Source organism: Anomaloglossus baeobatrachus, chromosome 5 (genome assembly GCF_048569485.1).
Source record: "Anomaloglossus baeobatrachus isolate aAnoBae1 chromosome 5, aAnoBae1.hap1, whole genome shotgun sequence".
Lineage (NCBI taxonomy): Eukaryota > Metazoa > Chordata > Amphibia > Anura > Aromobatidae > Anomaloglossus > Anomaloglossus baeobatrachus.
The window spans coordinates 377,866,130-377,890,225 of NC_134357.1; the positions used below are offsets into that span (position 1 = coordinate 377,866,130).

At 46.5% G+C, this 24,096-nt stretch overlaps 1 protein-coding gene across 1 annotated transcript; it reads left to right on the forward strand.

Annotated features, from left to right (window-relative positions):
* The first annotated feature begins 697 nt into the window (after nt 1-697).
* On the forward strand, nt 698-23,305 carry KLHL11 (kelch like family member 11). Its single transcript, XM_075350029.1, has 2 exons — nt 698-1,253; nt 16,510-23,305. The coding sequence occupies exons 1-2, from the start codon at nt 823-825 to the stop codon at nt 18,089-18,091; spliced, it is 2,013 nt and encodes a 670-aa protein (XP_075206144.1). The 5' UTR covers nt 698-822; the 3' UTR covers nt 18,092-23,305.
* Nucleotides 23,306-24,096: the final 791 nt, after the last annotated feature.

A 24,096-nucleotide genomic window follows, 5' to 3' on the forward strand; every position in this document is an offset into this window, starting at 1 on the left:
GGAGTGACAGGCGTGGTGACGTATGCGCTCGTTGCTCCTGCACACGCCTCCATGCTCGGAGTGACATGCTGTGGTGACGTATGCGCTCGTTGCTCCTGTACACGCCTCCATGCTCGGAGTGACAGGCGTGGTGACGTATGCGCTCGTTGCTCCTGCACACGCCTCCATGCTCGGAGTGACAGGCGTGGTGACGTATGCGCTCGTTGCTCCTGCACACGCCTCCATGCTCGGAGTGACAGGCCGTGGTGACGTATGGGCTCGTTGCTCCTGCACACGCCTCCATGCTCGGAGTGACAGGCCGTGGTGACGTATGCGCTCGTTGCTCCTGCACACGCCTCCATGCTCGGAGTGACATGCTGTGGTGACGTATGCGCTCGTTGCTCCTGTACACGCCTCCATGCTCGGAGTGACAGGCCGTGGTGACGTATGCGCTCGTTGCTCCTGTACACGCCTCCATGCTCGGAGTGACAGGCGTGGTGACGTATGCGCTCGTTGCTCCTGCACACGCCTCCATGCTCGGAGTGACAGGCGTGGTGACGTATGCGCTCGTTGCTCCTGCACACGCCTCCATGCTCGGAGTGACAGGCCGTGGTGACGTATGCGCTCGTTGCTCCTGTACACGCCTCCATGCTCGGAGTGACAGGCCGTGGTGACGTATGGGCTCGTTGCTCCTGCACACGCCTCCATGCTCGGAGTGACAGGCCGTGGTGACGTATGCGCTCGTTGCTCCTGTACACGCCTCCATGCTCGGAGTGACAGGCCGTGGTGACGTAGCGGCTGTCAGGCCGGATACCCGGAGGCTTCTCCACCCTGGAGGCCGAGATGGCTGCGGCAATGGCCGTGACGTCGTTGTCGCCGCAACTTCCAATGCAGGAGGACGCAGAGCAGCGAGATGGGGCGGTAGAAGATGGAGAGGCTGAGGTGTTCGTGGCGGAGACTCACTGCTCGGAGCTGGCATGGCGGCAGAACGAGCAGAGGAAGCAGGGCCTGTTCTGTGACATGACGCTGGTGTTCGTTGGAGGAGGACGCGAATTCCCCGCTCACCGCTCCGTGCTGGCTGCGGCCACCGATTACTTCACCCCGCTGCTGTGCGGCCACTTCCAGGAGTCCCGCTCCGGCCGGGTGGATATGAAATGGAGCTCGGAGCCTGGGCCGGATCTGGAGACCGTGGAGGCCGTGATCCAGTACATGTACACGGGGCAGATCCGAGTGTGCACCGGGAACGTGCATGAGGTGCTGGAGCTGTCGGACAGGTGAGGGGCAGTGTGGCCGGCTGTGGGGGGCGCAGTGTGGCCGGCTGTGGGGGGCGCAGTGTGGCCGGCTGTGGGGGGCGCAGTGTGGCCGGCTGTGGGGGGCGCAGTGTGGCCGGCTGTGGGGGGCGCAGTGTGGCCGGCTGTGGGGGGCGCAGTGTGGCCGGCTGTGGGGGCAGTGTGGTGGATCTGGGCCGTGGCCGGCTGTAGCGCAGTGTGGCCGTCTGTGGGGGGCGCAGTGTGGGCGGCTGTGGCGGCAGTGTGGTGGATCTGGGCCGTGGCCGACTGTGGGGGCAGTGTGTCGGCTGTGGCTGGGTGTAGCGCTGTGGGCACAATGTGCCGGCTCTGGGCCATGGCCAACTATGGGCGCAGTGTGGCCGGCTGTGGGGGCAGTGTGGTGGATCTGGGCCGTGGCCGACTGTGGGGGCAGTGTGTCGGCTGTGGCTGGGTGTAGCGCTGTGGGCACAATGTGCCGGCTCTGGGCCATGGCCAACTATGGGCGCAGTGTGGCCGGCTGTGGGGGCAGTGTGGCCGGCTGTGGGGGCAGTGTGGCCGGCTGTGGGGGCAGTGTGGCCGGCTGTGGGGGCAGTGTGGCCGGCTGTGGGGGCAGTGTGGCCGGCTGTGGGGGCAGTGTGGCCGGCTGTGGGGGCAGTGTGGCCGGCTGTGGGGGCAGTGTGGCCGGCTGTGGGGGCAGTGTGGCGGCTCAGGGCCGTGGTTGGCTGTGGGGGCAGTGTCGCCGGCTGTGGGGGCAGTGTGGCGGCTCTGGGCCGTGGTTGGCTGTGGGGGCAGTGTGGCCGGCTGTGGGGGCAGTGTGGCGGCTCTGGGCCGTGGCCGGCTGTGGGGGCAGTGTGGCGGCTCTGGGCCGTGGTTGGCTGTGGGGGCAGTGTCGCCGGCTGTGGGGGCAGTGTGGCGGCTCAGGGCCGTGGTTGGCTGTGGGGGCAGTGTGGCCGACTGTGGGGGCAGTGTGGCAGCTGTGGGGGCAGTGTGGCCGGCTGTGGGGGCAGTGTGGTGGATCTGGGCAGTGTGGTGGATCTGAGCAGTGTGGCCGGCTGTGGGGGCAGGGTGGTGGATCTGGGCAGTGTGGCCGGCTGTGGGGGCAGTGTGGTGGATCTGAGCAGTGTGGCCGGCTGTGGGGGCAGTGTGGTGGATCTGGGCAGTGTGGCCGGCTGTGGGGGCAGGGTGGTGGATCTGGGCAGTGTGGCCGGCTGTGGGGGCAGGGTGGTGGATCTGGGCAGTGTGGCCGGCTGTGGGGGCAGGGTGGTGGATCTGGGCCGTGGCCGGCTGTGGGGGCAGTGTGGTGGATCTGGGCCGTGGCCGGCTGTGGGGGCAGTGTGTCGGCTGTGGCTGGGTGTAGCACTGTGGGCGCAGTGTGGCGGCTCTGGATCGTGGCCGGCTGTAGCACAGTGTGTGGGCTGTGGCTGGGTGTAGCGCTGTGGGCGCAGTGTGGCGGCTCTGTAGCGTGGGCCGGCTGTCCGTGATGACTAGCTGTACCATCGGCCGCACAGTGGAGAGCAAAGCTCCCGTGAAGTCTGACCGTCCGAATAATATTCTGTGAGAAAGGGTTGATGTTCTGCGGTCTCTGCAGACCCAAACCTTAGGGTACCTGCCCATGATCAGGGTCAGTCGCGTTTTGTACTGTGTTTTCCTGTGCCCCATACGCTGCGTTGTACAGTACCAGCACAGTGGATGGGGTTTATAGAAATCTCCTTCCCACTGAGCTTCTTTTTAGTAATGTGTAAACTGACCTGCGGAGTGCCTTTACAAGCTGCAGCATATCAGTTCATGCTTGTGGAGACGTGAAAGTCTGAAGCGGACGAAACTTTCACCATAGCACGAACACTGCGTTCTCCTGTGGATAACACTCGCTCCTCTGCAGGAGAAGACAACCTGTGTCCAGAAGCAGTGTGTGCGGCAATGTATTAGACTACGTGCCCGCGATCCGTAGTGCCAGCGTTCTGGATGCAGCGTGTTTTCTCTTGTGGAGACACTAGTGTCCTGTGTGGGAGAACGCAGCGTCCCTGCCCACGATCAGGATTCTGGGAGCAGCGTATTTTCGCTGTATTCTCTAACGCCCAGGACACTCACAGCTCCGCACAAATAAATTGACATGCTGCAGCTCGGAAAGCTGTGCTGCGTGTATGTTTACTCAGCATTAAAAAGGACAGGATATTTCTATTAATCTCATCCACTGTGCTTGTACTGTACAACGCAGCATTTTGGATACACGCTGCTAATTCTGATTGTGTGAACGTACCCTTTAAAGCACCAGTCCAGGTTTTTTTCTTTTTTCAGGCTGCAATGGCGCTTTAACACATTTATCCCTGGCCGATTTTTCCGTTTTTTTTTTTTTTGCTCCCTTTCTTCTGAGAGCAGTAACTTCTTTTTTTTTTTTTTTTATTTTTTCGGCAATATTGCGATGTGAGGGCTTGTTTTTTGCAGCACGTGTTGTACTTTTAAATGAAACCATGAGTTTTATCATATAGTGTACTGGAGAATTGCAAAAAAAAGTGTAATTGCATGACTGTTTTCGTGATATTTTATTCACTGTTCACTATATGGTAAAACTGATGTTTCGGTGTGATGCCTCAGGTTGGTACGAGTTCATAGATAATGAACATGTTTAGGTTTACTTTTATCTAAGGGGTTAAAAAAATTCAGAAGTTTGTTAAAACAAAGTGGCACACTTTTTGTGCCTTTTTCCGCAACCCGTAACGATAGGGCTCAGTGACGACCTATATTTTTGTGTCTTGAGCTGACTTTTTTTAACGGTACCATTTTTGCGCAGATGCTACGTTTTGATTACCTGTTATTGCATTTTGCTCAAAATTTGTAACAACCAAAACCATAGTTTTGGTACTTGGAATTTTTTTGCCGCTACACCATTTACCGATCAGATTTGATTTTATATTTTAATTGGGCATTTCTGAACGCAGCGATAGCAATTGTGTGTATATTTTTTTTTTTTCCCCTATAATTTTCAATGGAGCGAATGGGGGACGATTTGAACTTTTTTATTTTTTGTTATTGTTTTAAAACTTTTTTTTTTTTTAATTTTACTAGTCCCTCTAGGCAGAGGTTCCCCAACTCCAGTCCTCAAGGCACACCATGCATGTTTTCAGGATTTCTTTAGCATTGCATGGGTGTTGGATTCAGCACCTTTGCAGGTGATTAAATTATCACCTGTGCAATACTAAGGAAATCCTGAAAACATGCACTGTTGGTGTGCCTTGAGGACTGGAGTTGGGAACCTCTGATCTAGGGGACTATAAGGTTCAGCAGTCTTGACCACTCATTCATTTCTCCTGATATGACCTGCACGGCTCAGATCAGCAGAAATGCTCATCTTCTGTTACAGCCAGTGCTCTGCCGGCTGTAACGGGAAGTAAGTCATGATAGCGACAGGACTCATCACATGACCCTGTGCTACCATGTCAACCATCGGCTCTCCATGATCAAGTCACGGGGCCTCCAATGGCGGCGGGTAAGTGCGTGTTACCCGCAGGGGGCATTTAAATTGCGCTGTCACATTTTGACATCATAGCCTTTTATTTTTTTAAGTTTTGACCTCCAGTACGCTCAATGAAACACTTTAGCTGCCGGCAGGTTACAGATCACAGGAGAGCGACCAGAGTAGCGCTGGAAACAAATGAAGACGGTGGCAGGTGACTATAACAAAGGGGTAGGAGACTTAGATTTAAAGCACCACTCCAGTGCTGAAAAAAACATGCTGAGGTGGGTGGTGCTTAAGGCTATGTGCGCACTAGAAAATGGACTTTTCGTAAGAAAAATCCGCACCCGCGTTTTTGCAGCGGTTTTTCCACGGGTTGGTCCCTATGGTCTTTAACCATTATCTATGGCAAAACCCGCAGGTACCTGCAGAAAGGAAGTGACATGCTCATTCTTTTGCTGCAGAAATTATGCAGCAAAACCTGTAGGGGAAAAAACGCAGTGTGCAAACACCATTTAGGTTTTGCTGGGGAAGGACTGCAGCAAGGTTCTGAACACTTTCTGCAGCAATTCATGCAGCAAAATCGGAGCAAAAACTGCAGCGTGTGCACAGGGCCTTATACAGAGAACATGGAAGGGATCTAAAAAATAATAATCTTATAAGCCACTTGTTCTGCCACCGCCGCCCCCAACCAGGTCCTCTTCTTGCTCCCTCAGGTCACTGTTTGGATTTTTAGGCTATGTGCGCACTAGAAATGTGAATTTTCTCAAGAAAATTTCTTGAGAAACTTCTTGGAGTGAAAGATTTCCGGACCTCCGGGAAAAATCCGCACCAAATCCGCATGCGGATTTGCCGCGGAATTGCCGCGATTTGCCCGCGGGTGGTTCCCTGCGGATTTTTGCAGGCTGTACTGCCGAAATCCGCAGGGTACCTGCGGAAATAATGGACATGTTCATTTTCTCAAGAAAGTTTCTTGAGAAATTCTTCTCAAGGAAATTTCTTGAGAAAAATCCGCACCAGTGCGCACAGCTTTTTTTTTTACCATAGAATTTGCTGGGAAATGTCTGCACAAAGATTGCAGACATTTCTCAAGAAATTTCCGCGGCAAATCCGCGGGTAAAATGCACTAGTGCGCACATAGCCTTAGGCAGTAAGCTTTGAGGTCATTTTCGGCATGGCGCTCCCTGTGACTGGATGTTCCAGCAGTATGGCTTACACCGTTATGGGGAGCGGCGTGCCCAATGTGACCTTGAGGCCTAATGTCTGAAAATCCAGAGAATGACCTTAGGGAGCGAGAAGAGGACCTGGTGGGGAGCGGCGGTGCTAGGACAGGTGGGTGTATAAGCTTATTGTTTGATCCCCTTCCATGTCCTTCTTTTTATTATAAAGACTCCAGCAAAATGGCAACCTGCCGGTCACCAGGATCCACTTGAACTGAATCTGGAAAAATTGGCATTCTGGTGAATCCAAAGTGTCCAGGAGGCTCCAGGATTTTGTTAAGTTATGAATCGATTATATTCAGGGCTAGAGAGGAACAAGAGTCTAACTCACAATTACCTAACAACATCATGTATATTATTTATTACAGGCTCTTTACTGTAACACGTACCGTATCATAGATCAAAGTTTATAACCCAATAAATAGTTCAGAAATAGCCTTGACTGAAAAAAATCCAATATAGAACTGCCACAACACTATAAAAACCCTTAAAGGGAACCTGTCACCAGATTTTTCACTATTAAACTGGGCTGCATTCTATGAAGGTGCACCTTGTGCCCTGACTCCCCTTCCAGACCCCAAAAATCTGATATATAAACTAGCTGTATGTGTGTATGTCCGGGATTGGCATCTGCACCATCGCAGCTACAGCCACAAAATTTTGCACACTCACACTTCTGGACCCTGAGAGCGTCATAGGCTATGTTGTGAGGCGAAATTTTAAATCCGCGCGTTCCAATTTACCAATCAATTTTGCCCCTATCTATATAATGGGGGAAAAAGTGAAACGAAAAGTGTATCCGCACCGTCGCATTTACAATCACAATATTTTGCACAGACACCTCATGTGACCCAGGGAACGTCGTAGACTATGTTTTGACAGGAAAATTTAACCCTGCGTTTTACAGTTACTCTCCAAAAAACATGCCTTCATTAAAGTAAATGGAGCCTGGAACTACAGGTTATTAGTAGGAGCTGTAAGTGGTTGCTATAGGAACAAAAGACATTCATAGTAGAAGAAGCTTATATGTAAGGTAATAAGATGTCGGAGGGGAGACTGATAGAGACACAGGGAGAGAGGCAGACGGTGAAAAAGAGAGGCAGACGGGGAAAGAGGCAGATGGGGCACATTACTTGGCCAGTTTAGTTAAATCTGTGTGGAATATCTGTGGTGTTGAAATATATGTTGTGAAATGCTTCTATTAGCTTAGTTTTTGCCTTTTAATAATTACATTTCTATCTATTTGTTTTGAGGTTTTTGTGTGCAGAATACATTTTTGTTAATGCATTCTATTTTGTTAACAGCAGTTATTAACCCGGGCAGTACAGCTAGTAACTTTATAAAACATGACCCCCACGTATGCGAATTACCTTGGTTGGCCAGATGGACGGGCTCATTTTCTGCTCCTGTCCCCCCTCCTGCCGCTGTTTGGTGTCCTCCTTCCTTGATTGACGTGATGACGTCCTCAGTCATTGTCCTCGTCGCATTTTCAAATCTTGCGCCTGTGCAGTCATGTCGGCTTGCGTAGGCGCAGTTTGCTCTGCCATATCGCGGGCAGAGCACAAAACATAGCTGCCCTCGTGCGCTCAGGTGAGCTAAATGCGCAGGAGCGAGATTATGGGCGGGTACGAGGCTGGCGCTGGTGAGGTCATGCACAGCGCTGACCATAATCTCGCGACTGCACATTTAGCTCACCGGCGCGCATGAGGGCAGCTATGTTTTCTGCTCTGCGCACGATATGGCAGAGGGAATTGCGCCTGTGCGAGCGGACACGACTCTGTACAGCTGCGAGATTGGAAAATACGAGGATGATGACGGAGGCGGCATCAAGTCAATCAAGAAAGGAGGACGGTGATCAGAGGCAGAAGGGGGGACAGGAGCAAAAAATGAGCCTGCCCATCTGAGCCCCACCGGTAATTAGCATACGTGGGGGTCATGTTTTTTAAAGTTCTTTTTGGGATCTGAAAGGGGAGTCAGGGCACAAGGTGCACCTTCATAGAATGCTGCCCAGGAGCTGCAGAAGGTGACACTTTTAGTTTATAGTGAAAAATCTGGTGACAGGTTCCCTTTAAAGTGGTATGCCCACCTCCCATCCCAATATGTAGCAGGTATAATGATGATGAGCAAAGTATTATAGAAATGTAGTATAGTTCTCCTGATATAGCCATGTCTCTTTATCATGTGCAGGGCATTACAGTTTAGAAACCATGGTTACGACCACAGCAACTAACTGTCACTATATGAGTGGACGTAACCATAGCTATTTAAGGTACAAAACCCTGCACGTGAGGTTAGGCTAGTTTCACATATCCGGCTTTTCACCGGTTTGACCGATGCGGCGCACGCCAGTACAGTGTATACAGTACAGTGGCAGCGCCGCAACTTTCGGGTCACATGCTCCTTTCACATGACAGCATGTGACCGGCGCTTGTTGCGCTGACAGTGTACTGTAGCTGTCAAACCGGCAAAAAGCCAGATGTGTGAAACCGGCCTAAGAGACATGGCTATATCAGGAGTCTATACTACATTTCTAATTGGAGGTATTTGCTAATATTCTTATTATTACCTCTACTACATACTGGGATAGGATCTTGGAGATGGGAATACCACTTTTAAGCCAGTGTGTGCACAGGTGGAGGTTAAACTGTAACAACTGTCCCTGCACATGACCACTGTAGAGGGAGTAGGCCGGGGGCCATCTTGCTCTCATGAAGACACCGGACTTGTGGACAATTAGTCCAGTGTATTATTCTTTGATCGCTTCCTCTAGGTGTAAAGGGCCCTTTTTTGTTTGCAACTTTTGGATCTGTCCCCATACATACTAACTTTGATGACTGCTGTGAAGAACATTTGTCACCTGATCTACCTTTGGTATGGATTTGTATTTATTGAACGACCTCTTGGTTTTAACATATTGTCCACCATTGCCCTCTATTGTATGAAGACTACCCCTTCCTCTTAGCCTTACATGCATTTATTTCTATGCCGAATTCTCAGAGACTCGATTAAACGAAAGTAAAAACGTCATAAAATGTAAATTGAAGAACTCGGAGGCTGTAAGAGCCTGTGCACACTATGTCTTTGACGCTGGGTGCACCTGCCAAGGCTCTCCTAGTCTGTTTCCGAAAAAACTGACCATCTTCTTCCTGAAGCACCTTTAGGCCATGTGCGCACATTGCGTTTTTGTCGCGTTTTAAACTGCACTGTGCTAATGACAAACTGCATGCTTTTGCTTCCCCAGCAAAGTCTATGAGAAGTCTGAATTTCCATGCGCACAGTTTTTTTTTCACCGTTTTATTTGTCAAAATCTTTGACAAAAAAAGCAGCAGGTCACTTCTTCATTGCGTTTTGTCAACATTTTCCACCCATTGATTTCTCAATCTGAAAATGCACTGTCCAAAACGCGGCTAAAGCACGGTCACGGGTTTTATTTTGTCAAGCGCAGTATTCACATTTGTCAAAAGTCTGTTTTGTTGTCAAACCGGAACGCAGCATGCGGATGTAGCCTTACTCGTGTTTTTGGGTTTTTTTTTTTTTTTTTTCTTTTAGTAAATGAACACATTACTTCTTTTAACCACGTGATTTCTGAACTCTGAAGCAGATAAAAGTAACAAGACTGAACATGTGTGGAGCTCGGTTGTTTTAACATTGCTGACCATTATGTTTACTTGTTTCTGCGCTTTTTAATTTTGAAACTATTTTCAGAATCTGTCTGAAAGATGTTGTGTGCACATACCCTAATGGTATGCATGTATGTACCGTATTTTTCGGACTATAAGACGCACCGGACTATAAGACGCACCCTGGTTTTAGACGAGGAAAATAGGAAAATAAAACTTTAAGCAAAAAAATGTGGTCATGACACACTGTTATGGGGCGAGGATCTGCTGCTGACACTGTTATGGGGGTAATGTCCCCAAATTCTCTACTAAGGTACCCCATCCTGGTAATGATCCTCCTGCCTTGTATATGATCCTGCTATAAACCCCCATTCTGCTTATATACCAGCATCCTGCTCATATTCCCCCATCCTGTTCATATACCCCCCATCCTGTTCATATACCCCCCATCCTGTTCATATACCCCCCATCCTGTTCATATACCCCCCATCCTGTTCATATACCCCCCATCCTGTTCATATACCCCCCATCCTGTTCATATACCCCCCATCCTGTTCATATACCCCCCATCCTGTTCATATACCCCCCATCCTGTTCATATACCCCCCATCCTGTTCATATACCCCCCATCCTGTTCATATACCCCCCATCCTGTTCATATACCCCCCATCCTGTTCATATACCCCCCATCCTGTTCATATACCCCCCATCCTGTTCATATACCCCCCATCCTGTTCATATACCCCCCATCCTGTTCATATACCCCCCATCCTGTTCATATACCCCCCCATCCTGTTCATATACCCCCCCCATCCTGTTCATATACCCCCCCATCCTGTTCATATACCCCCCCCATCCTGTTCATATACCCCCCCATCCTGTTCATATACCCCCCCCATCCTGTTCATATACCCCCCCCATCCTGTTCATATACCCCCCCCATCCTGTTCATATACCCCCCCATCCTGTTCATATACCCCCCCCATCCTGTTCATATACCCCCCCCATCCTGTTCATATACCCCCCCCATCCTGTTCATATACCCCCCCATCCTGTTCATATACCCCCCCATCCGGTTCATATACCCCCCATCCGGTTCATATACCCCCCATCCTGTTCATATACCCCCCATCCTGTAAATATACCCCCATCCGTCCTGCTCATATACTCCCATCCTGTTCATATACCCCCATCCTGTTCATATACCCCCATCCTGTTCATATACCCCCCATCCATCCTGCTCATAAACCCCCATCCTGTTCATAAACCCCCATCCTGTTCATATACCCCCATCCTGTTCATATACCCCCATCCTGTTCATATACCCCCCATCCATCCTGTTCATATACCCCCCATCCCTCCTGCTCATATACTCCCATCCTGCTATATGCCCCCATCGTGCTCCTATACCATCCTAGTATATGGCCTGTATCCTATAGCACAGAGAAAAAAAAAAACGTTTATACTCACCTTTTCCTCACTCCCTCCAGCACCGATCATCTTCCTCTCTGCGCCGCTGACCTGCGTGTGTGGAGCCGTTCCCCTGCAGCACGCGATGTCTTCCTGTCTGTGCCGATCAGCTGATCAGCACAGATCAGCTTACCGGCACAGACAGGAAGACATCGCGTGCTGCGGGGGAACGGCTCCACACACGGGGACAGGTGAGTGTACTGATTCACTGCACCCCGCGCTGATAATGATGTGCGGGGGGCAGTGAATACAGCCGCACATGATCACTCCAGGCTGTAATTGCCAGGGGTGATCATGTGGACCGGCTCTTTACTATGCGCGCGTCCCCGCTCGTCCTCCCGCCCGCCTGTCAGCGCCGGCTTCTGCGCTGAGAAATGGGCGGGAGGATGGGCGTGCATATGTAATGAGCGGGCACACGTGGTCACGGCAGGCTGCTATAGTAGCCTGCTCGTGCCCCCGATGACCCGCTCCACCGCAGCACCCTCATTCCCCGCAGCCACAGTCAGACCATAAGACGCACCCCCAACTTTCCCCCAACATTTGGGGGAAAAAAAGTGCGTCTTATGGTCCGAAAAATACGGTATATTGTTTGTTTCAATTATTCCGTGTGTGTATATGTATATATTTTATATAATTTTATATAATATATATATATATATATATATATATATATAATATTTTATATATAATTTAGAATAATATATATATATTACATACATACATACATACATACATACATACATACATACATACATACATACTAGCTGTACTACCCGTCTTCGCCCGGGTTAATAACTGCTGTTAACAAAATAGAATGTATTAACAAAAAAGTATTCTGCACACAAAAACCACAAAACAAATAGATATAAATGTAATTATAATGTAATGTCTGTCTCCCGCTCTGTATATATCTCTCGGTCTCTCTCTCTATCTTTGTCTGTCTCTTTCCCTGTCTGTCTCTTTCCCTGTCTGTCTCTTTCCCTGTCTGTCTCTTTCCCTGTCTGTCTCTTTCCCTGTCTGTCTCTTTCCCTGTCTGTCTCTTTCCCTGTGTCTGTCTTTGTCTGTCTCTTTCCCTGTCTTTCTCTCTCTTACCCTGTCTGTCTCTTTCCCTCTCTGTCTCTTTCCCTGTGTCTGTCTTTGTCTGTCTCTTTCCCTGTCTTTCTCTCTCTTACCCTGTCTGTCTCTTTCCCTGTGTCTGTCTGTCTCTTTGTCTGTCTCTTTCCCTCTCTTTCCCTGTCAGTCTCTCTTTGTCTGTGTCTGTCTCTTTGTGTCTGTTTCTTACCCTGTCTGTGTCTCTCTTTCCCTGCCTGGCTGCATTGTCACACGCCAACATTCCATATAAGGGCGTGGCTGCGCATTCTTCTGAAGTTCTGGCTGCACTGTGGCTCCCAGCTCCATTCACTTTAATGGAGGCAGGTTTTTTTGGTGAATAACTGTAAAGCGCGGGGTTAAAATTTCCCCTCAAAACATAGCCTATGATGCTATATATATATATATATATATATATATATATATATATATATATATATATATATATATATACTATACATATATATATACTACATATACTTGTAGGCACTGTAATATATATATATATATATATATTACAGTGCCTACAAGTAGTATTCAACCCCCTGCAGATTTAGCAGGTTTGATAAGATGCAAATAAGTTAGAGCCTGCAAACGAGCAGGATTTATTAACAGATGCATAAATCTTACAAACCAACAAGTTATGTTGCTCAGTTAAATTTTAATAAATTTTCAACATAAAAGTGTGGGTCAATTATTATTCAACCCCTAGGTTTAATATTTTGTGGAATAACCCTTGTTCGCAATTACAGCTAATAATCATCTTTTATAAGACCTGATCAGGCCGGCACAGGTCTCTGGAGTTATCTTGGCCCACTCTTCCATGCAGATCTTCTACAAGTTATCTAGGTTCTTTGGGTGTCTCATGTGGACTTTAATCTTGAGCTCCTTCCACAAGTTTTCAATTGGGTTAAGGTCAGGAGACTGACTAGGCCACTGCAACACCTTGATTTTTTCCCTCTTGAACCAGGCCTTGGTTTTCTTGGCTGTGTGCTTTGGGTCGTTGTCTTGTTGGAAGATGAAATGACGACCCATCTTAAGATCCTTGATGGAGGAGCGGAGGTTCTTGTCCAAAATCTCCAGGTAGGCCGTACTATCCATCTTCCCATGGATGCGGACCAGATGGCCAGGCCCCTTGGCTGAGAAACAGCCCCACAGCATGATGCTGCCACCACCATGCTTGACTGTAGGGATGGTATTCTTGGGGTCGTTGCAGTGCCATCCAGTCTCCAAACGTCACGTGTGTGGTTGGCACCAAAGATCTCGATCGTGGTCTCATCAGACCAGAGAACCTTGAACCAGTCTGTCTCAGAGTCCTCCAAGTGATCATGAGCAAACTTTAGACGAGCCTTGACATGACGCTTTGAAAGTAAAGGTGCCTTACGGGCTCGTCTGGAACGGAGACCATTGCGGTGGAGTACGTTACTTATGGTATTGACTGAAACCAATGTCCCCACTGCCATGAGATCTTCCCGGAGCTCCTTCCTTGTTGTCCTTGGGTTAGCCTTGACTCTTCGGACAAGCCTGGCCTCGGCACTGGTGGAAACTTTCAAAGGCTGTCCAGGCCGTGGAAGGCTAACAGTAGTTCCATAAGCCTTCCACTTCCGGATGATACTCCCAACAGTGGAGACAGGTAGGCCCAACTCCTTGGAAAGGGTTTTGTACCCCTTGCCAGCCTTGTGACCCTCCACGATCTTGTCTCTGATGGCTTTGGAATGCTCCTTTGTCTTTCCCATGTTGACCAAGTATGAGTGCTGTTCACAAGTTTGGGGAGGGTCTTAATTGGTCAGAAAAGGCTGGAAAAAGAGATAATTAATCCAAACATGTGAAGCTCATTGTTCTTTGTGCCTGAAATACTTCTTAATACTTTATGGGAACCAAACAGAATTCTGGTGGTTTGAGGGGTTGAATAATAAATGACCCTCTGAATAAACGTTTCACAATTTAAAAAAAGAAATAACATTCATTTTTGCTGCAGTGCATTTCACACTTCCAGGCTGATCTACAGTCCAAATGTCACAATGCCAAGTTAATTCCGAATGTGTAAACCTGCTAGATCTGCAGGGGGTTGAATACTACTTGTAGGCACTGTATGTGTATATGTGTATATGTGTGTGTGTGTGTGTATATGTATGTATATGTGTGTGTGTATATATATGTTTTTTAATTTATTTATTTTTTGGGCACAACCAGCATTTTGAATTGGCATTTATAATGCTGTTGTTTATTCCATACATTGTGCCCTCACTCATAAGGTCATAAAAAAGTTCCTGGAGGAATTTAAATATAAATGTTATTACTGATTCTCTCTGTAGCTGATTCTGGCATATTAGCCCTAGTTACAAGGTAAATTCTCCCTCCTAAGACCACTGCTGAGCTGAGTCTAGGACCCCACAGCTCCTGCTTCTTCCTGGCAGCTGTAGAGCACATGATCACTGGGTCCAGAGGAAGAATCAATGTTTGTGTGCTATATGGTAGACACAGCGCTTGTTCTGTGCTGTGTATACAGCAATCAAGAAGGCAGAGATTGTAATTAACCATCTGTCTTCTCCCTATTGGCTGTCTGGCCGTGGTTGACAGCCGACTTTTTGCTCCTACAACTTTTTAGGGTATGTGCACACAATCAAGACTCACTGCATCCTGAACGTGGCGGGTCCTGACCTGCGGGGCAGCGAGTGTCCTCCATAGGAGAACGCAGCTCATCGTACCCGCGATTGGGGTTCAGTGCGCTGCGGTCTCTCGCTTATGTTCTCCCTACGGAGGACGCATGCGAATCCGCAGCAAACAGTTGACATGCTTCAGCTTGGAAAACCGCACCGCAGGTCAGTGTTTGCTATGGAAAAAACAAGCACAGTGGGCACGGGTTTCTAGAAATCCTTGTACTGTACAACGCAGCGTTTTGGACGCTTCAGAAACACGCTACATGGAAAATGCTGCAAACACTGATCGTGGGCACACAGCCTAAATCTGCAATGATCTTTTAAAACAGCTTGCAGTGTTATAGGCTACATCCCCATAATGAGCTTTTGGTGAGTTTTTGATGTTGCAGCACTTCACACCTACTATGTAAATTACGGTAATTAATTTTTTTTTCCCCATGTTGGTATTATAGTGCCATTTATTCCATGGCGCTTTACATATGACAAGGGGTGTATATAATAAAAAAAAGTACAACATCTGTGAACAAGTCACACCGGTACAGGAGGAGAGTATTTTTAATACTTCCTGGTATTTGGCTTTGACAGAACTAAAACTATACATTCATGTATAGATTACATTTGTTTCTAAAACACGTGCCTTTTTTTTCCTCCAAATTTTCCGTACCTAACACAATTCTATGGGGACAATCTGCACATAAACCTCAGCACACCCGTAAGGCTAGTTTCATACTTGCGCTATTTTGACGCAAACGGAATCCATCACTAATGTAGTACAGTTCATTTATTTACAGTGGAAGCTCGACATCATGTGGACACAAGCGGGTACTGCATGACACACACACGCGCCATAGTAACGCGCTTCCACTGTAAATAAATGAACTGTACTGTAGTGACGGATTCCGTTTGCGTCAAAATAGTGCAAGTGTGAAACTAGCCTAAGGGAGATTGAAGTGTTGCGGATTTGAAATGCGCACTGCCGGCCAGTTGTCGTAATGTAAAAAGAAGCGCAGTTGGCAGGAGATTTCTATCAATCCCATCCACTTTGCTGGACCTGTAAGGCCCCTTTCACACATCAGTTTTTTGCCATCAGTCACAATCTGTTTTCTCGACGAATCTGTCTCGGATTGTGGCTAAACTAATGCGACGTATCCATTTTTTGACGGATCAAACTAGCTCGGGGCTAAATAATAGGAGCATGCTCAGTTAAAAAAAAAAAAAAAACGGAATCCGTCGCCGGATTCCGTCATTTGACAGATTAAGATGGATCCTGCCATAGGCTTCCATTCTACCAAACGACGGACGGCGACGGGTCCGTCGCTGTCCTATTTTTCGACGTACACAAAAAACGTTACTTTGGCCGTTGTCTCTGTCCGACGGACAAACATTTTTCAACGGATCCGTCGAATGGCGGATGAAATGTGAGGCCATCCGTCGCTAAAACAAATTGGTCAGAAAAAAACGGATCCAGTGGCATCAGTTGCCAAATCCATTTTTTTCAATATTCGATAGATTGTGACTATGGCAAAAAACTGATGTGTGAATGGGGCCTAAGCACTGCATTATGGATGCAGCGAAAAAACTCCCCAAAAAAATTCACCGTGGTCCCAAAGCCACATGTGGAGGATCGGCAAAGGATAGAAGTACAAGTATTTATTAAAACTTTCATTTCATGACAGCTAACTTCAATGTATTTCACCAGTGTAATCTAACATCTATTTTTTTTCTCTCTTTCTCACTTTTTCATCGTTTTAGACTTTTGCTGCTTCGATTGAAGGAGTTCTGTGGAGAATTTCTGAAGAAAAAGCTGAATCTGTCGAACTGTGTGGCTATTCACAGTTTGGCTCATATGTACACCCTCAATCAGCTAGCCCTGAAGTCAGCTGACATGATTCGTAGAAATTTTTACAAGGTTATCGAGGATGATGAATTTTATACACTTCCATTCCATCTTGTTAGAGACTGGCTTTCCGATCCTGAGATCACAGTGGACTCTGAAGAGATACTCTTTGAGGCAATTCTAAAATGGATTCAGAAAAATACTGATGAGAGAGAGAAATATTTTGAGGAATTGTTTAGGCTTCTTCGACTGTCTCAAATGAAACCCACTTATCTTACAAGACACGTGAAAGCTGATAGGCTAGTTGCTGCGAATGATGCCTGCTTACAGTTGGTTGCGGAGGCCGTTGAGGGCCATGCCTTGCGATCAGAAAACGTACAAGCTGGAAACTTGCAGTCGTTGGCCACTCACATGACGTCTTTGCCACGCTTTGGCCAGAATATGGATGTAATTATGGTCATTGGAGGCGTTTCAGAAGGAGGAGACTACTTAAGTGAATGTGTTGGATATTTCATTCATGAAGATCGATGGGTCAACTTGCCCCACATTCACAATCACCTCGATGGACATGCAGTGATGGCTACAGATGCTCATGTATATGTGGCTGGCTCCATGGAGCCTGGGTTTGCCAAAACTGTTGAGCGATACAATCCAAGCCGCAACATTTGGGAGCAAGTATGCAACTTGATCACTCGTAAACATTCCTTTGGTCTTATGTCTGTGAAAGGAAACCTGTATAGTATTGGAGGTCATGGTAACTTTAGCCCAGGCTTCAAAGATGTCACTGTCTATGACCCTGAGCAAGATAAATGGCAGATCTTAGAATCTGCTCCCAAGATTTTACGCGATGTGAAAGCTGTTAGTGTAGAAGATCGTTATGTTTACATAACTGCCCGTACACCGGTTGATAGTGATAATGAAGATGGCCTCAGAACAATCAACTGCCGATACGACATCGAAAGTAGTCGATGGCAGGATATTGAGTCGTTACCACTTCTAGACAATTACTGTGCATTCCAGATGTCTGTTGCATGCACCAATTTCTATAATACTGCCTCGTGCTGTCCTAAGAGCTACTCTGTGACTGTTGATGAAGCGCAAAGTAAAATTTCTAGGCAAGTCTCAAATGAAATCCTTGAGAGCTTACCACCAGAAGTTCTGGGTATAGAAGGTGCAGCTATATGCTACTATAAAGATGATGTTTTTATTATTGGGGGTTGGAAGAACAGTGATGACATAGACAAACAATACAGGAAAGAGGCATATCGCTATTGTGCTGAACGCAAACGCTGGATGTTGCTGCCGCCCATGCCTCAGCCACGGTGCCGCGCTACAGCCTGTCATGTGAGAATCCCATTCCGATACCTGCACGGTACACAGAAATACCCCATGCCCCCTAACTTGATGTGGCAGAAAGATAGAATTAGACAAATGCAAGAATTGCATCGGCACACTATGAATTTACGGCGCACTCCTCGATCACAGATCGAATGCTAAAGCCAGATTCTCCATTGCTTTTCCAGTATCTTTTTAGATGCTATTGGCACTTGAGATGCTCTTATTTTAGTTTACTTTGTATAGTATGTTTCAAAGCTTAGTTCATTAATACGTGTGAACGCTTTGAGGAGGCTCTACACATTCATAAGGAGCCTCTGTCACCGATGTCGTCATATTTGCCAAGGACACTAGTACAGCATGCAGCTCTATTCCTGATCTCCAAATAATAGAACCCACCAGAACAGATGACAAGGTGAGGACGGTGTCTGGTGTGTGCCAGGTCCAGCTCTGCATGAATTTCATCTTCCCGTTCTACGATGCTACAAGACAACGATATTGTCAGTGATGATGTCAACTTAGCCTTAGCATGTCGGCGTTCACACTTCAAAATACGTATATTAATTCACACGAGATATTGTGTATAAAATGTATTTATCTAGTCTTACCTGCCGGAACAGATGAGTGATGTATATAAAACTTTCCAGTGAGCAGATTTTGGGCAAACTTGAAGTGGTTAATTTTGTTAATAGTTTTTATTGGCAGCAGGAAATTTGATAACAAGAAAAATAGGTGTAAATGTCTTTGCAGGCCGGATTTCCAGAAAGTTAGTGTTGCCTTAGGACCATAAACATGTGCCGTAATGGCCTGTAAGTTTATAATTTAGCAAAATGAAAGCAGCCAAAACAGGTAAAATGTGCTAAACATGTATACTGTAACTTTATAAGCATTCCTTTATACTTTGCAGATTTGCAATTTTATTTTACATGCTTCATTTACATTCCTAGATTTAGACATTCCTTTGTTTTTGTTTTGTTTTTTACCTCCTTTTTAGGTAGAGAACTCCAAAAGGTTGTCTTGTAGATTGTATATAAATAAATGGAGCCGTTACTCCTCCTCCCTGGCTCAGGTCTCAGTGCTGCTTCGATCCTTGGTAATAGGGTGCAGTGGCCTGTCACATCAAAAGCCCATGGGACCACTGCAGCCAATCATTGGGCTCAATGATTTTGTCGATTGTAGATGGCATGGGTGGCTTAGCCCAGTGATTGCCTTCACCCAGTCATGTGCACAGTCAACATAACATCACCACTGCAGCCTATCACCAAAGACTAGAGAAGCAGCCGTGAGGCAGCACTGGAGCTAGATAGGGTGAATAACGTCACTGTTTATTATTTTACTCATCTGCAAGCCTCTTGTGTATTCTCATATTTGTTGCACATCCACATTGATGGACTAGTTTGTACATTTCTGAATATTCTTTCTTTTAATTTTCTTTCATTCTTGTAATGCAGCACTAAGGTCGGTCTTGAAAGCCTTCTTCAATGACTAAAGCTCTTGTAAGGTTCTAAACCTGGACTGTTATATACTGTTGGCTTTTAGGCTTTATATAACAAATCTGATGATCTTTGTCGTAGTTTTTTTTAACCAAATCTATATTTCCTTTCTGTCGTCCTATAATTGTATTTTGCTGGTTAAATGTATTCACCCTTTCCTTTACAGATATCCCGATATTGCATATTTAAAATATATGTACAGTATTTGTGTTTACAGATTACTGCATATACTGAGAGAACAACATTTCACCTCGCTTTCTTTTTAACCCTAACTACTTTTTAAAAAGTGGACAGAGATCTAAGCCAAGCACACTCAACAAGTTTATCATCTTTTACATCATAAAAATTACATAATTGACGACAGAAATGTATTCCAGACCTGGACTGCCTTAACATTTCAGGCGGTGGCACTCGGCAGTTGAAAAATGCACCAAATTCATAAGAAAGTGCACACCTCTTAAGGAATTTGGCTCCATAGCTCAGTTCATGAAGACTGGCATGCAAAACGCCAGTTATGATGAATCGAGACTGAAGAGTTTTCTTTAATGGAGTGAATACACAATGGACTTTCTGCTGTGGGTTTGTGGGTGGAAAGTCTGCTACGTACCACATTAGCAGCAGTGGTAGTGCAATATAAAGGGATCCTATCAGGTCTGACAACATTATTATCCTGCAGATATAGGGTTAATAGCATTATGATGATGGTGCCCCGACCGCTGTACTGGAAGTGCAACACCTGGGGAAAAAAGTAACTACTTCTCCTGGGAGCTGCCAGCTTTCAATCAAGCAGGTATGCCTGGAGCAGTAAAGGTTGTGTCACACATAGCGACGCAGCAGCGATCACAACCAGCGATCTGACCTTATCAGACGCTGCTGCGTCGTTATATGGTCACTGGTGAGCTGTCAAACAGGCAGATCTCACCAGCGACCAGTGACCAGCCCCCAGCCAACAGCGACGCGTGGAAGCGTAACTAAGGTAGATATCGGGTAACCAAGGAAAGCACTTCTCTTGGTTACCCGATATTTACCTTAGTTACTAGCGTCCGCCGCTCTCACGCTGCCTGTGCCGGCTCCCTGTTCCCTGCACTCCTAGCCAGAGTACACATCGGGTTAATTACCCGATGTGTACTCCAGCTACGTGTGCAGCGAGCAGGGAGCCGGCACTGGCAGCGTGAGAGCGGCGGTGCTAGTAACTAATGTAAATATCAGGTAACCAAGGAAAGGGCTTTTTGCTTACCCGATGTTTAGCGTGGTTACAGCTTACCGCAGCTGCCAGACCCGGCTCCCTGCTCGCTTCAGTTCGTCGCTCTCTCGCTGTCACACACAGCGATGTGCGCTTCACAGCAGGAGAGCAACGTCCAAAAAATGAAGCAGGACATTCAGCAACGACCGGCGACCTCACAGCAAGGGACAGGTCGTTGCTGGATGTCACAGACAGCGACAGGACGTCGCTGCTACGTCACAGAAAATGGTGACTTAGCAGCGACGTCGTTGTTGTCGTCGCTATGTGTGACACCACCTTTAGTCACCGCTCACAGCACTGAGAGTGGCGACTGTAAGCACGCACCAGCACTGATTCGGAGTTGACTCTGTAGTGCATTGAGCTGGCTGTCAGTCAGTGCCTAGGTGCGGTTACAGCCACCTCTGTGTTGTGAGCGATAACTGTAATTGTTTGGTAACGCTTGCTTGATTGAAATATGGCAGCACCCAGGCGAAAAAAAAGTACATTTTCTCTCAGGAGCTGCACTTTCAGCACTACAGCCCCTGGCACCTCTATAACACAATTAACCTGCAGATTAACCTTATATCTCTAGGGTATTAGCATTATCAGACATGACAGGCTCCCTTTAAAGAAATCTCATTCACGTGCTGAAGAGACGATATGCTGGTGCTGTGGATATGGAATACAAGCATGTCAGTTAAAGTGGATATTCCTTTGTATTTTCCCACTAAAATGTACTGTAAACACTTACTGCAAAATTTTATGTATAGCAAACACTTCATGTCAGTCTTTCACGTTGCTGTTGAGAATCGTTCCTTGCTTCATTTACACTTAGAGCATGAAGTAACTTTATACAATATTAGAGAAACACTATAGATACAACTGGTACACCTATTATTTTTTTTTCTTTATATAATGCCTAGTACAATGCCTAAGGGGTACACAATACAGGGGCTAAAAATGAGTCTGCTTTACCATACTACATTCACCTGAATTCTTAATGTTCACCAAATGATGTTTTACACCACAGTAATTGTTAGACACTTTTTTCAACATACCAGTGCCATGCTAACCTCGGCCTAGACCACAGAACCCACCAGGATCGTCCCACTTAGGGCAATAAGGCCCACTAGGACTCCATAACTTCCCAGGGCCACCAAACCAACACTAGTGTGACTACTGAATATACAGTATAGCGTCCATACACCAAAATGGATGATCCCACACAGCAGGGAGAAGATAGTGTGCCGTTCTCACCTCACAGCCCCAGTACAGTATAACTACTGGGATATACACACTGGCACTAAAGCTCCGTTCACACTTACCTAGCAAGCCATTACAATCCTGTCCCCAATCATGGCTGTAATATCATCAATATTGCTAGGAGTTGGAGAATCAGCATATGCAGAGATCTGCTCCTGGGCACCAAATACTGAAGTCGCACGTTTGCTTATAGTGCATCCTCGCCCATTATCCATTCAACATGCAGACGAGCCCCATAGAGGTCTGCACCCCCTGCTGGTGCATGGTCGCTGCTGTGTGTCAGACAAAGCCGTTTGATCCAGAGGTGTAGTCTTCTTCTGACTATACATAGTTCTTCCTCCTTTGAAGCTTGGTGCTGTTATCAACACTGACCTGAGCAAAAAGAAGAAGCTCAGCTCAATGGCTCCATAACTCCTGTGGCTTCCTTACTGGTATTGCTGGCTATCACTGTAAGGATTTGCAGCATAAAATCCTTCTGCAAATCCCAATGTGTTGGTAGGCACGCCGCTGTATAAAAGACACTACGTTTTTTGACTGCCTGTTTTTTGTTTGTATTTTTCCCCACTCTGTATGGATGAAAAACGGTGTAAAAAAATAAGCAACACTTGCATGACATTTCAGACAGCTTTTATTTTTCTGGTACTGCAAAATGCTGCATGTTTTCTGCACAATATTTGTCATTGAAAAACGCATTATATGCGCATTGCGTGCACTTAGCTTAATGCTGAAAATGTCTCGCATATGGTAATCCATGCACAAGACTTTGTTTTAATTGTTTTTGCAAAAAACACAATCCACACAAGTGTTAGTGACATTTGTCCAAGCATTTTTGCGACCTCTCGTATTGTTAAGGATGCACCAAATGTATCAGTCACTGTTAAATTTTGCGCATTTTAAGTATTGTCCAAAGTATAGGTCCGCGTTCACACATACACGCCTCACTGTCTGCGTGTGGACTGTTATCCACGAACTGTCTGATAGTACCCTGCCTCAAACTTGAAAGCTTCATAGTCATACATGAGGCTGTCCATTTCAGAGCAGGAGACCCTCGGCCAGTTTGTGCATCTCTGCTAAGTGTTGTGAAAGTTCTTGGTTCATCCATCACACTAATGGGAATGCTCGGTATGAGATTGTGTGTACATTTGACAGTAACGTGAAAACTGATATCTCATATGAAGTGTTTCTTATGGCAGCTATGGGTGATGCAAGCCCTCTAAAGTTTTCATATATGCAATAATATGGGATACCTAGAAGGGTTTGGGAGAAAAATGTATTTCACTGCATGGTAGTCCTATCTACCTCTTTTTGTTTCTTTGTCTTTCATCCTACAGTTTGTGCCTTATGTTGCTTATTTCCAAATGCACTATATAAATTAAATCTATTTACCATTGTCCCAAATTTGTGTTAGTATTGTTTTTTTTTTTAACTCTAAATCACTATCCTGTATATTTACAGTGCTGGTACTGGGTAGTTAACACCACACGTCGAACACCTAGAGGCTGAGCATGAAGCAATAATTGTATATTACCGATCACACAGTGCTCCAACAACTGGCGGAATAGATGGGTTTGATCCTACCCATTTAACATGCTATTTGCCAATAATAGTGATAGTGGTATCGGGGACATTGGAGGGAGGGGACTCCCTCAACACCATCACAAGATGCCAATAGATTTTCATGGCAGCCAGAATCAAAATAAAAGCCTATGCAGGTTGACAGCTAATCATGTCCCTAATAAGACTGAAGAAAAATAAAAAACTAAAACAAACCCAAAACTTAAGACTTGTGACTTACACAATAAAAATCTAAAAAAGTATACTGTTCTAGAATTAAAGGGAATGTATACAAAAAAGTAGCACAATTAGAGAAATGTAAAATTTTAATATTATATGTACTACCCCCTCCCTCTAACACTTCCTCCAGTTATTAGGTTTTTCAGGCACTGTGGTTTCTGTATGTTCCTGGGAAAGGTGGGTCTTGGAAAAGTGGTTCCTACGAAACTTGTCATCTACTGTATGTTTTCCTGGAACAAATACAACTAACAGCAGTTGATGATACTAATTACAAGGCAAGAGGCGTTTAGAGGGGAGGATGAATGGTATGTAGTTTGTGATACTTCGGGTACGTGCCCACGATCAGGACCCGCTGCATCCTTGACATGGCGGGTCTTGACCTACGGGGCCAAGAG

Coding starts and splice junctions, on each gene's coding strand:
- KLHL11 (XM_075350029.1), top strand. CDS start 823: ATGGCTGCGGCAATGGCCGTGACGTCGTTGTCGCCGCAACTTCCAATG. Junction 1,254..16,509: donor GTGCTGGAGCTGTCGGACAG/GTGAGGGGCAGT, acceptor TCATCGTTTTAG/ACTTTTGCTGCTTCGATTGA.